General features: G+C 37.9%; 1 protein-coding gene across 1 annotated transcript; it reads right to left on the reverse strand.

The window, feature by feature from the left end:
• Positions 1–7,898: 7,898 nt before the first annotated feature.
• LOC148170253 (von Willebrand factor-like) lies at positions 7,899–8,556 on the reverse strand. Its single transcript, XM_088043852.1, has 3 exons — positions 8,443–8,556; positions 8,219–8,398; positions 7,899–8,176 (listed from the first exon to the last, which is right to left on the reverse strand). The coding sequence occupies exons 1-3, from the start codon at positions 8,489–8,491 to the stop codon at positions 7,995–7,997; spliced, it is 411 nt and encodes a 136-aa protein (XP_087899978.1). The 5' UTR covers positions 8,492–8,556; the 3' UTR covers positions 7,899–7,994.
• Positions 8,557–14,389: the final 5,833 nt, after the last annotated feature.

Consider the following 14,389-nt stretch of genomic DNA (forward strand, 5'->3'; position numbering starts at 1 on the left):
CAACGCCAGTGGCGGAGGAAGACTTCAATTTACTAAATTGATACAAAGTTGCAACCGAGCAGAAAAACTAAATCTGGTTGTCGCTCTTATTAGCGCAAATGTTTCACTGGTTTTGCGCGAAGACGATTGGGATATTTTAATAGCCAGTTTCTGGTATTCCAGACAGGTAATATTTTAGTTTCTAAGTTTTACGTTTATAGTCTTATGATTCAAATTCTACAAATTTACTAAAAAATACTCAGTCGTAAATATTCAGGTTTTATGGCGTTATTTATGTGATGTGCCTCCTGTGGACAATTTGTGATGTGATGATAGTGAAATATCAATCGTAACTTATTTCAGTTATTTTAAATTTTTATCTTTTCTACTTGTGAAACCTGTCAAAATGAAGCACGTCTGGTAACTTTGTTTGTTTTAATTATTCATATTTAATTTAATTTTTCTAAACTTCATTAATTAATTCCACCTTACAACTTTAGCCTCCCAAGATTATGCAGATTTTTCCATGTTGTCAAAGACAATTCAGAAAAATTTACAACATTTTTGTTTATATTCACGCGACGTAAAAACTGGGAGATAAGCATATTATAAATTTTAATTAGAGCTTGGGCAGAAATACATAAATTAAGCATTTTTATTTATACTTAATAAATATTCAATCGTGGTCTATTTAAGTTTTATAAGCCGTGTTTAAGGTAGTAAAATAAACTTTCGTTCAGCACGTTAAGTGCAGTAAGTGCTGTAGCACAAATGAGGGAAATTTTTCATAATATCGATGTTTGCAGCTGCCTCCATTATTGTAAGAATTTTTTCCAATAAAATTAACTGTCAGGGAGGAGACTATTTGTTGCACCGTTTCAATTAAAATTTAGATTGAGCCTGTAATTTTCAGGTGAATTATGTAAGTGCTGATTTGACATTGTCGAATTTTACAGTGGTTGCATTACCATCTAAACGACCACGAAACTGGCCAAGGTTATGCAAATATACAAAAAACACCGTTTACGTCCGGTGGCTTTTTTCATTTTCTTCGAATCCATAAAAGAAGGAAGCGCCAATAACCATTAGAAAAATCAAAAAATTATGACGGTTTAGACTGTGTGGCTACAGACCACCTGATCGAAAGAACTGTTATTACATGCAAATTTCGAGCATTAAAATCTCCCTACAGTTCCACTCCAAAGCACATGAAAATAATTCTATTCGGCCAAATGGTGGTTTTTCATCCCTCAGACGAGTCGCCCATGTCGTGGTGTCGTCAAGGCCGCACCAGTGCCCCGCTGGACTTCTCTTGTCTTGATCTATCCGGTCTCATCTATCCGGCCTCGTGCTGTTAAACTTCTTGAACACGAGCTGCGATGATGATGCGGGCGCCCTCACCGTCCGTCCACTACGGAATGCCAACCACGAGTCTTTCGCAAAGTGTCAGTAATTGGCCGACCGTCTACCTGATTAATGACGCTGTGGCTCGTTTTTACTATAATTAACATGGAAAAACACGACGTTGTCGTCGTCGCAACAACCACACGTTCCCACGAGCTGAAAAAACGACTCTCAGGAGCGCACGTTCGTCACTACTTTAAGCTTCTTAAGTTGTAACTGTCACATAACAATGGACCAATATTAGGCTCATCATGAACTTAATATCGAAATCATGACATAATCTGCTTAGGGACGCCGGTCTTCACTAAACTCGATATATTTAGGAGGATTAATCCGGGAGCTTTTAACCGGACTCCACCGGAATTTCCGAAAATGATGGCTGACAAGGGGCGGATTCCTCCTCCATTGTAAAACAACCAAACTGAAATTTATAGAGTTTAAGACGTCTCTGCAGGAACCACCAATAAATGAAAGTTGAATTGTTAAATTTATTATCAAGCGACTTTCGCGGAGATAAAATTAAATATAAATTAGACTGCAGTCGTGCAATTATTTCCATTGGAACTTTGTCGTAAATGCTACTAATTAAATATCAAAAACACAAAAACTTGATCTAAAGGAATTAAAAGGATTAAACGTGTAATTAAAACGAGCGGAAACAATTAACGCAATTGAAATGTAAAGAAAAACTAGGAAAAATGATTAGCTTTGGAATTTTCATTTATGTTGGTAGGCGTGCCGGTTATCTCAAAGCAACAATTTAAAGCGAATGACATTTTGATCCAACTTGCCCCTATTTTCCATAAATTTGTCTAAATTTGTCAATTTTCAGCAGAGGGTGTTTGTTGGTTTTAATTTTTGTCATTTCCGGCGCATCTGCTGTAAAATAATCGGTAATTTCTCGATCAATTATCGGGGGTTAAAGCCGTGAGAGTGCCGCAATGTGCGTGTAATTGTCGGGGGTGGATCTGTCAAATTTCGACATGCATCCGGGGGATGTTATTTTTCGCGTCCACTTAATTGAAAACAAATTGAGGAAATAATATAATTTTGAAATGATGCGGTTTCAGGTTCTTATCTGCGCAGTTTTTTCCGAAATGGTTTATTTATTCACACATTAAGCGTTGTAAAAAATTGCCCAGAAGTGTTGAATTTACGATCTTCCATGTCTTTTTTTTTTTGGCACGCGCATTTGGCGCACTTTCGGGTTAGAAGAGCAGGTGATGCAACGCAATACTTTAATAAGTGGGGCGCAGATGGCCTCGCAAATAGGTCAAAAGATACAAGATACATTACATTAAAAACACCAATAAACTGAACCGAAATTCTGAATAGATGCTAGAATTCGGACGATTGCATCGATAAAATCTGTAACGAGCCGGCAAAACATCTTTGCGGAAGTACTTAGAGGGAAGATTAGGACTTGCGGCTAGCACAAACGCAATCTTCTTCATCCAACCAAATGGAAAAATCAAACAATTTACCTCGACCACACACTTCTGAAATTAACACGTCAGTGCTGTTTGTCTACCAGATCCAAATTAATTGTTTCGGTAAATACACTTAAATTCCAGGCGGTGGCTGTTTTTGGAGTTGTCGGGGGCGTTAGCCTGGAAATGACCCGACGAAATTCGGACTTTTGTGATAATCGAGTACTGATCAATTTACATGCAAGGATCGTAAAGAAATCGTTGACATTCATCAACGACGCATAATTAATTAAAACTTGTTTTTCTTGCGTTTTGTGACGGCCTGAGCTACTGTGGTAGTCAAACGAAAAGAATTAGAAGCAGATGTAGCGATAATAGGATGACATTGACGGACACAAATTTTTCTTCATCTAATTTCGTTAATTTTACACTTTTTAATTAAACCTGTTTTCGAAATTGCCACATAAATAAAGGCGCCTTTGGAGGTTTTTTCAGTACATCGAAAATCACAAAAATAACCACCAAAACTGGTTCCAAATTTAGATAATTGTACACTCAAATTTATCATTTTTATGAGATCATCATTTTTGATGGTTAGCTCATTATTACTGATGTCACATATGTTTGCTTTAATTAATTTCAGATAACATTTTATTTTAGGTTGTCACCATTATCATTTTTTATCGCCAGATCTACTAGTTTATACCAACTGCTTCCGTTGTTTCAGGTTTATCATTTCAGGTTATATTAATTGAAAATTGCGGATCAAAATTTTTTCACGTTTTGAATTTTAAGTGGTGTTAAAGACGCAAAAAGTCCCATTATAAAGATGAGATTTTAATTACCGTTTTTATGTAGGTAACAACTTTACCAGTGCTTGTTTAAATGTGTAATGCCACGATAAGATTTCACAATTATTTCATTGGGGATATGATATCAATTTCGTGTTCTTCTCAGTTTGGCGGGGCCCGCAGTGGTGTCCAAAACGAACAAAACTTCTGAGAATCGTGACTTTAAAACCAACACGAACCATTTTCGATACCTCACCAAAACAAGCACTAAAAAAATTAATTTCTTAATCAAACGGCTTATGCGAAGAAATAGCCATTAATATCTGTGGCATGCCATCATCGTCGTCTTTGTTTCTCTCGCGGTTTTGTTGGTGTTGAGACGAAGACGGCATTCGTGGAATCAAATGTTTAATAAAATCCAAACAGACGAATGTGTAGATAAAGCTCGCATTATTCACCGGTCGCAGCAAAAGGGTGACCAGAGGCGATTCGAAACGAGATATTAAAATAACAAGTAAGAACAGTGATGTTTGTTTTAAACGGTCGGCGGCGCTTTGGGCGTCGGAGGCGTGTTCGCGATAATCATTCGGTCGCATAGTAAATCACTGCGATGGTGCACGTCGAAAACCGCGATTGTGAAAGGAAAAGTCGCATCTGCTTAACACCCTTTGGTACCTGGTCGAACATCTGTGTTTTGACCAAAAATATAGCGTTTCATTCATTTCTGCATCTGTTCAAGGTCTGTTTGTATGTGACCCAGCAGTGATAACGGCGTGGGTGGATGGGACACACTTGTACCATTGTAATGATGCAAGCTGCTGTGATAACTCCACGAAGGGTTCGGATAATTTTTCACATCGGCGAGGATCCTCAGGCCTACGCATTATAAATGATGAATTTATTGTAATCGTTATTTTAAATCGCCGAAAATGCCTGCGAGGGTGGGTAATTAATGGCCACAAAGAAATGTAGACGTAGACGGAGCCCTCTCGAAATCTGCAAATACCATTAACCACTTGACCGTAACCCTTTGCGCAACCCTTCACGCTTCACAGGAATTTTCGGCTACTTTTGTCGCCGCTCGAGTGTAAATAAATTTTTGCCAAAAGCATTGTGCTTTTGTTACAAGGACACTGTAAACACTGAAACCCTATCCGGTGAAGGGTGGACGAAGGTCCCGGCGCGGCCAAACCGGCTCTATGTATCAAACTGTGAATTTTCATTTTTGTGGCTTAATCGCGTCGGATTTTAATTAGAACGAAGGGTTTGTATGTTTTTCTTGACAGATTAGACCCCAGGAGGGTTATTAAAGATACCGGACGCCGCTGGACGTAATTCATGATAAAGTGCACGCAATGAATCTTGATTTAAAAGCGATTTTTAACGCAGGAATTTTCGTTTACGGCATTAATTTCGAGTTTAATAGGTCGGCGATTCATTGCGGACGATTTTAATTATTTTCGAGAGCGGGTTTAATCACTAAATAATTTTACCTTTTTTGCTTTTACCGGCAAAGTACGCAGATTCGGTCATCCTTTTAGAAATTCTAAAAAACTCCTCTTAATTACGACTAAACGATCTTATTTGTAATTTTCGCCAAAATCGGGGTCGTTGTTCCCATGCTCGCGATTCATCACTGTCACCTTCCTCTCTCTCCATCTTGGGCCTATCAACCCTTTTATTTACAAACAAACACAAGATTCGCAGATATCCAACATGTGCCCAAACACTTCATCCTTCTGTGCGGGTGTTCCCCGCCCCTTGCCGCCGACAGCTGAACCCTCTCCGATTCGTAATATTCGTTTTATTTTTTCGACAATCGAGATACACTTACGCATTCATAACGCTGATGGTGCGCGGCCAGATGCACGAAGAAATTTCGAGGTAAATAACGAGAGAAAGAGTAAATTGGGTGTAGGGGCAGATGTTCCCTCGAATAGAAAGTAAACTATTGCTTTTTAACGATGTGTGCTTTTTCTTGGAATTGTTGAAATTTTTCATAAACGATTGCGTTGCAATTTTAATTGGGGAGTTTATTGGCGGATGGTTTGAATTTTACGAGGAGAGACGTAATGGTGGGGTTCAAATTACCCCGTGCGGTGTTATAATAGCCCCTCATCGATCTAAGAACAATCCCATCAATTACTACTTTTCTGGAGAACAATTTTAACACTTAACTTACGTTGGAACTAATAGCACTTAATGAACGGCGGCGAGATCAGCGGTTCCGAAACGTGCGGGGGAGGAGCCACCAGAACTAACACCATGAAAATTAAAAGAATTCGATTCAACAGTCTTATTGACATTGGAGAAACTCGGAATTTTTTGACCGTGTCGCCGAGTTTCTCCACCAGATTTTCGATAAACTCGAAGAAATATTTTCTTCCCTCAGTTTGGTACTTCTGGCGCTCCCGGACACATTCATTGATTTACAACTGGCCGCTTATTATCTGGTAAAGCACCGCATTATATTTTAACAGAGTCTACAGGCATGTTATTAAATATTATACGGATATTTTAATATTTCCAACCTGGGGGCAGCTGGGTTTGTGTGTCAGAGGTGTTGATGTGTGATCTGATGTTGCAACGCTATCATTAGAGCATTTTTTTCTCAAACACTTAATAATCACTTAGGACGCTTGTAATAAACGTAACAAAACAAAACGAAAAAGTCTCATTACCAAATCACCCTGTAAATAGCTCATATACGTCCACGGGGTTAAAAATATGTAAATCTAACCGCATTTTAATGAAGGAAGCTTAATGAACCTGGCAAAAAATCTAGAGCAGGTACGGAACCTTTGCAGTTCTTTTGTGGGGATCTGGGTTGAGGAATTTACATCAAAATGGGGCTAAGTTAGTACAATGGAATATAGGTCGGCTTAGGGATGAAAAAAACTAATAAATAATGCTGGGATTTTAGTATAAGAGTCTTAGGTAAAATTCGGGGGTTGAATGAGAGTTGGGTGGACGGTGACATGCAGAAAGGAGGGTATTAATATTTATCACAGGCGGGGATAAAAACCAATCTTAGAGGATGGGGTGGTTACATTTCGTACCGCCGCAGCCGAGATTAACATTCGGAGGCATTTCAGGTTTTATTCTGTATTTTGATTTTTTAAGAATCCAACTTATTAATATTGCTTCTCTCAAATTTAATTTTTAATTTTTTTCTGTTTTCTCCTCAATTTTGGTTTTGAGTGGTTCGATTACAAACGAGATTAATTGAAATTATGTTCCCTCTATAACGACCGGTAATTTGTCCCCCGATAAAAGAATTACCATAAAATCTTGATACGAAACCTGAGTAAAATGATAAACCAATTAAATTCAAGATATCAGCAATAAAGATAAAAAATAATGAACCAAAATAACTTATTTAGGAGTAAAACACTAAAATCCGTCAGTCATTTTCCCCGTTCCACGTAACTCCTGCATAAATCAGGAAAAGTTGCCGTTTCAGAATCGTCTGATGAATATTAACGATAAACTGCCGCCTCCGGTAGTAAAAATCGCCATCAATATCGAGTTTCCTCATCTTCGGTGGAAATGTTTCGCTGGTAGCTCTCAGCGAGAGTCCACTTCACATCGTACAGTACCGTATCCACGCAGATTTATGTGGGTTATTAATAACGCGATCTGACCACGGCCCCTTTTATCAAATTTTACAAGAAACAAATTTGTATTTTATTCATGATCCTTTCTGATAGTTTTTTGATATGGACACTAGATCACCAGGAGGCCGTCTAACCGAACAAAACGCATAAACAACACAACCGCCTCCCGGAAATTTACGCCGATGACCTCTACACTTGAAAACACAATTCATGGAAGAGCAAGAATCGGGCGTTTCTAGAGCCATAACGGCGTAGAAGAGGTGCGAAGTACGACAGAATTGTAGATCTATTTGTCACTCTATTATCTAGATCTCAGCGGATTGGAGATGCAAGGAGTGGCCGAGATTCATAGAGACTACAATAAATAATGCTCATTTTCATATTGGATGGATCAACTACTTGTTTCACACGCAACGCTCGGGAATTAATTACGTAAAAACGTAAATTATTGATAAATAATTCGGACAACAGGTGCGTGGTTGCGACCGGTAGCGGAATGAAGCGTGGCGAAATTCCCTGCGAAAACACGAAACTGTCACAGGTTTCAAAATTGTGATTTAAGGAGGAGGAAGATTTGCGGCTTTGGACAAACAAGTTTCATAAATTTCATTAAAAAACTGCGACTAATTAACATAAAAAATAATTTTGTTGCATCAATCTCGAAAAACCACTTCCGCTATCAGATTATCTTGTTTATTTCATGAAGAGATATCAACGTCATGTACGTATTTGATATTTATCTTTTAAACAAAGATTTACAGAAAATAATTTGTTTATAGAGAATTTGGACATGCAGCTTGTTCCACACAAATTTGTGAAGCATCTTCGAGGACAAAACCTTCCTTGCAGAAGCATCCTGGACTGCAAACTTTGTCACATCCTCTCACAGGATACAGACAAGTAGGAGGACACATTATTCCACATTTGTCATAGAACTCGTTCTCTCTACAAGCAGCTACATCTCAATAGAAAATAAATCACCAAAATAATAACACACTTTCACATTTTCCTGGTTCTACGCATGGTCCTGTTCGACTTTCCCGGATAAATCCGGGCTGACAAAAGCACCCTGGTACACAGATTTCAGGACAATTCCCAGGATGCGGGATTTGACAAGTGGCAGGACAAGCTGTTCCGCAACTATCGAAGATTTCGTTGGGGCCACACTGTTCACTCGCTGTTGATAAAAAAAGTAAATAAAGAACAAAAAGAAAAACTTACCGAGTAAAGGAACCCCGAAAATAAGAAAGCAGAACATTCCAGTCAACATTCTGATGGTCCGTGTGTCTAATAATAATTTTTCGATAATCCAATTTTTGATAATTTTATCTCGACCACTCCAGCGATTAACTTTTGTTTTCAATTTTTAGCGTGACGTCGACGAGACCACCTGACCGATGCTTCAATTCAACACTCGTCATAACAATTCCAACGTAAATGAATAAAAGGTAATTTTTCTTAGCGGCGGCTTTATTTACCATCAATTCCAATTTTTCTGAGTGAAATTAAATTAAATTGTCAGTTTGAAATTGTGGCGCAAATTGTAAGCCATTTGTTCCCGCTGTTATTACATTTACCACACCTTGCGCGTCTTACCACCACTTTCGAACTATTTGTTTTAAATTCAAGCCCCATTCCCATCAAAATTTAGGACGCCCTAGTTCTTTAATTGAAGTCCAAATATTTGCCGTCGCTTCTTGACTTCCGGCAACCCTCATGTTCGCAGCAGCCGCCTCATAAAAAATAATCACAGTTTTTCGTTCAGAGGTCTTGTTTTGCGCGAAGAGTACGCAACCGCAAATTATAGGTTTGGACGGCTCGTTTGTCGGGCGCCTTGTCTAGTTAAGCTTTGATTTATGGGGGCTAAAGGCTATGTTGGATGACTTTCACTCGAGGGGTACACAGCCCCTGAGACTGAGACAAACGCCGCGAATTAAGGAGCGGTAATGACACATTTTGAAGGTGATTTTTAGAGGTTCTCATACTTAAACATAGACTGGGAGGTGTAAACCAGTTGCTAATCAGGGTCTTTTCAAAGAAGAGGATTTTAGACACTTGGGGCGAGGGAACAGCCCTAATTTGACTATACGACTCAAATTTTTTCGAGAACCCACCCTAAATTTGCTGAAATTCAATTCTAATTGCTCCACCACAGTTCTAGGGTTACAGTGTCCACTCACCACCCCTGCCCAATTCTTCAATTGATAAAATCTACAAGCAAGGCGCCAATTAAATTCAGATGAACAGATATAGATTAGTTTTGAAGTTTAACCGGACACGTGATCCATTGAAAACACGTGTTAAACCCTTTCGGACATTGCTCCAATTCCTCGAAGTGGAAGAACATTATCCTAGCTGTATCTCCATGTCGTCATTTGTACGTGTAAAAAAAAAATTCGAGGTCGGTTATATAACCGTCGTTTCGCAAAGCCACTCGAATAGATAGAAGAGTATCCATTTCAAAGTCTTGTGTTATTGTTGTGGTTGAAGTGCATACGGGGCATCTGCTCCGACCACTTCACCACCACTTGTTAATTATGTTGATACAAGGGCGAGTGTGTAAACAAACTTGTTCGAGTGCAGCGATTAAATTAGTCGAAATAAATCCGAAATTTTATAGAGGTTTCTTCCTGGAAATAAAAGTAAAACTATAAACGTCTTCATTCCCACCCCCAACTAATTACTTCTGTGGCATTAATTTGTCGACTCGGTAATGGCTTTCGGAGTGCACCTCAGAAATAAATGGGCGATTTGACGTATCTGAAACGTTAATGCGTCCTTAATGCTAATTAATGTACATGGTGATCGAGAGAAGCATGTCCTATCTCGAAAAATGATTGGCTGCGCGTTCGAGATTGATGGCGATCGATGACATAATTAAATTAATTGTGCTTGGCGGAGCTTTTCGTACAATTAGCCAGTTATTTATTGGTAGTAATTTAAAATACCGCTGAGGGTTTCAGATGGAAATTCTTTTTTTTGACTTGTTCGTTGCGAAACAGGCCATTAGTTGGGTTAATGACTGCCAATAAAAATTTACATGGGGAGGCCAAGATTTGAGAGTTGTTAAGTTTTATTGTGATCATATAAATTAAATTAATTGAGGAATTAAATGTTATTTATGAGTGACGAACATTTCTCACTTCCACGATTTTGGCCATAATCTCCTAATGCCACCTGAATACTGAAAAATTTCTATTTTTCGTGTCTGTTCATTACTTGACCACGCTTCTAGTGCTTGCGGTTAATGGTCAGCTTACAGGCCCATTGTGTTTTGTTTATTGTATACAACTAAGCCCGGTTCTGCTTTTAACTCAATTATCCTGAAACTCGAGCCTTTTCGTGTCTTAATCTGCACACGCCATGTCTGCAGCACACGCCGCTTTCAATAGCCAAATCTGCAACTGGACGTTGTGGTCATCTTTTCAAACCAAAAATTTTTATTATATTTTTTTCATCTCTACAAAGCGCGAAATCCGAGACTTTCTGAATGAAAATCGGCTCAATTTCACGTCGTGGTAATTAAGTAGACTCCACAAAGGTGCTAATCCTAGCACTTGAAATTTCGCGCTCGATCAGTTAAATCCTCTAAGCTCCTCCAGCAGTGGCGTGCATATCATTCGTGCTCTAATCACGCTCTTAATTATATGTAATTTAAACTAATCAAGTTGTCTGCGTCCGAAATGGCCGACATGCATTTCTAGTTAGGATTTTAATTGAGATAATAACGGCGGGCGAATTAAAAAAACACGCCGTTCCATTGTCGAAAACCGAGTGGTTTCTGGACCAATTTATTTAAATGGCTTGGGAAAAGCAATAAACATTTTTACTCATCGGTGGAGTTGTTCGGAAGCGGCGGGATAGCGCCCCCTGGCGGACCACGAGGCCTCATGCAGATCTTAACAATAATACTGTATATATTGTGATCTGTTTTAAATGTGTACAAAGACGCGCGACTCTTCAGGAGGTCGCGGCTGTTGACTACTTGATGTATAACTTAATTTGATTTGACGGAATCCGCCTCGTTAAGCCAGGGTGCAAAAAAATATGTGTAGAGCTACCTTTTAACTGAATTATACTCCATGATAGTGTTGAAGGTTTTAATTAAAGCTTTAAAAATTTCTCAGAAACCTCAATTTCTGGTTTCAGGAACTAATCTGTAATTTCGGTTTGATACGTTAAAAATGGGTTGCTGCAGTTTGATGGGTCTCAGAATGCGGATGGAAGAGCTTTCTTACACATTATTTAAATTTTTATGGATCACGCTATCTTTAAGAGATTTCGTATGATCGAATAAAAATTATGTACTCACCTAATAGGTGGAAGCACGCTTCTGGTACGATTTATAATGTTACCTTTAAACTCCATTTTCTCTATAAGAAAGGGGCCATTCTTGTAACTTGTAATTTGTAATTTAATTTCAAATTTTCAGAAATGACGCCCAAAAAGTGAATTTAACCCATTCAGACAGGTAATAACATGGTCATTTATTTTTAAAATCTTCTCTTACCATTTTTTGCAGCTGTCACAAAATGTAAAAAATGTGAACAATACAAAGATAATCTATAAAGTTCAAAGAAAATATAGACTCGAAATAAAATCAACGAAATGTATAAAGAAAATTCTGAAAACAAAAAACCTCCAAGAAAAATTTAAAAACAAATCTAAGGAAGATTCTAAACAGGCTCAAAACGATTTAAGAATCGGTAGAACAGTTAGAACAAATAGTTGACGAAAGGCGACCAAAAAACGAAAAAATTTTTTTTTTCAACATTCGAGTCTTTTTTTTTAAATCAGATTTTAGATACCTGAGAACAAGTTTTTGTCAAAATAATGCATATAAAATGGTAGAAAAACCACATTTTTCTAACTGTCGTTGTTTTCAAAATATGGAGCATCGATATTGCCGTACCTCTAAATTTTAAGTAGAAACGATGAAATAATGAAAAAGTTACCTGAAGTTATTACGAAAAATGACCAAATGGACAATTCACTCGTAAATTTAGTTTCACTAAGTATAAACAAAACACTTTTTATAACTTTAGGTTCATCACAACACTTTTGAAGAAACCACTGGCAAAGAATAAGCAAATCTAACTCAAAATGATCCAAATTTTGACAATTTGGCACTGTAAAACCAACATTTCTCTACCACGATTATTGCTAAACTGAAGGGAGCTTCGATAATAGCACATTATGATATAAGAATAAAAAAGACGATGATTTGGAACGCAAAATTTAACCTCCATTTCATCCCGTGTCTGATATTGGAGTTAAAATGTTTGCACTTTATTCAGGTTCACTCTGTATATCAATTGAAAAAGCAGCGCTAAGTCTATTTGATTTTATATCCGTATGACATTACACGAAGCGATCTTTACTGAAATTTAGAAAAAAATAATATAGGTAAATCAAAAAAGAGTCTAGAAAATTTAATTTATGAAAATCCAAGAGTCCGAAAAGACTCGAGAATTTACGAAGAAATTGAACACAATTTAAATAGAATAGACATAAAAATTTGAAGAATTTAAAGAAAATATAAAAAATTCAAACAAAATCAAAAATTTAAGAGAAATCAAAAAAATACAATGTAAAAAAAACCGAAGAGAATCTAAAATTAATCTAAATAAAATTAGAGCCTTAGAGAAAATTTGACAGAGAAATTATACCTACAAAATCTGGGAAAAATAAAAACGAATCCAAAGAGATCGTAAAGAAAATTTAAAGTGAATATAAAAAAAATGTATAATCAAACCAAAACATCCAAATTGTGAAAAAATTTGTAAATAATAGAAGAATTTACAGAGAATTAAAAGTAAACGTAAATCTAGAGAGTCTAAAGAAACCTAGAAAATTCAATCAAGGCTGCAAAAGTAATCTTAAGTTAATTTGATTTTTGTGTGTTAATTAAGCATCTAAAATCGCTCATTTTAATGAAACCCTAAGAAAATGATTTGAAAATCGGTGCTTGGCCTGGTCGCGGGGAAATGTCTTAAGTGCCCTCGTCCGGCCACGCGTCTCCGAGACGAAGGGGAGACGACCCTACAGGTGTATTCGTCGGCACGTACAGGTGCATCTCAAGGTCGCACCCCTGTTCTAATCAAGTTTGAATTACCACCACCCATCCGCCCAGACCACTTCTTTCGATATTCAGATTCCACCTTCCATGGTGGCGCAACCCAAGAAAATTTCCATTCAATATATCACAAGAGTGACGCTAAGGGCTACATTTTAATAAGCGCCTCTACGTCAAAACTCACAAAATATGGACACATAAAGGCGGAGCTCGTCGGTTTTCATAAATCGTTTTTTCTTAAGGGTGAATGCCACCCCCACGTTATTGGCGCTTTCAGCCCCTCGTTAGAGTCTGCCTCCGGCGCCGCCGGTTGGTGGGCGAAATCGCGTTTGGATGATTTCTCCCAACGTCTCGTTGCGGTAATTTGTAAGGATTTAAGCTCCCTCGCTGCGCCATTGTGAGAATAAATTATCGAATCTCCGTGTTTCGCCGCCGTTCAAGTCGAAAATTCCACGTATAATACTAATAGATGTCGCGAAGAACATCGCTTCTTGCACTTATGGTTGACTTCATCCATAAATTTCTACCAAGTAGATTAATATGTCCATTTGTTAACCGTCGAGCCTCTTCACGATTCTTTCTCACTGTTTAAAATTTATGTCAAGTTTTATTGCCGTTGTTATCGTTTGCATCTTCGCTGCGTTTTTATAACACGGGACAATCTTAATTTTCCATTACATTCACACGACACTCAGTGAGAAACTGATAACCTTCGACGAAGAACCACCTACAATGACCAAAAACACTTCTTATCGAGACCACTTGACGGTTGATATCTTAATATTACCCAAGTCTATCTAAAATGGAGCCACTATTAATTAAGTCGTCGTATTGGCAACGATAGATTTTAGGGCAATATCTAATCTTTTGCTTGTTGTTACCGCAACGGTCCATTAGACAAGGGAGAGGCAAAACTCGAAGGACACGGCCGCCGGAGTTGCCAACCTAAATTGATAAAGGGACAATTTTCAGCAATGTCGAAACAATTCTAGTCCCTACCGTCCCATTTTTTTTATAAAACCACAATTTTAAAGAAAACCGAAATAAATCACGCCTGAATTGAGTCGTTTGCCCCTCAGTTATCACGCGATA

This window comes from Gnatocerus cornutus, chromosome 8 (assembly GCF_029298725.1).
Source record: "Gnatocerus cornutus isolate USDA-ARS CGAHR chromosome 8, icGnaCorn1.1, whole genome shotgun sequence".
Taxonomy (NCBI): domain Eukaryota; kingdom Metazoa; phylum Arthropoda; class Insecta; order Coleoptera; family Tenebrionidae; genus Gnatocerus; species Gnatocerus cornutus.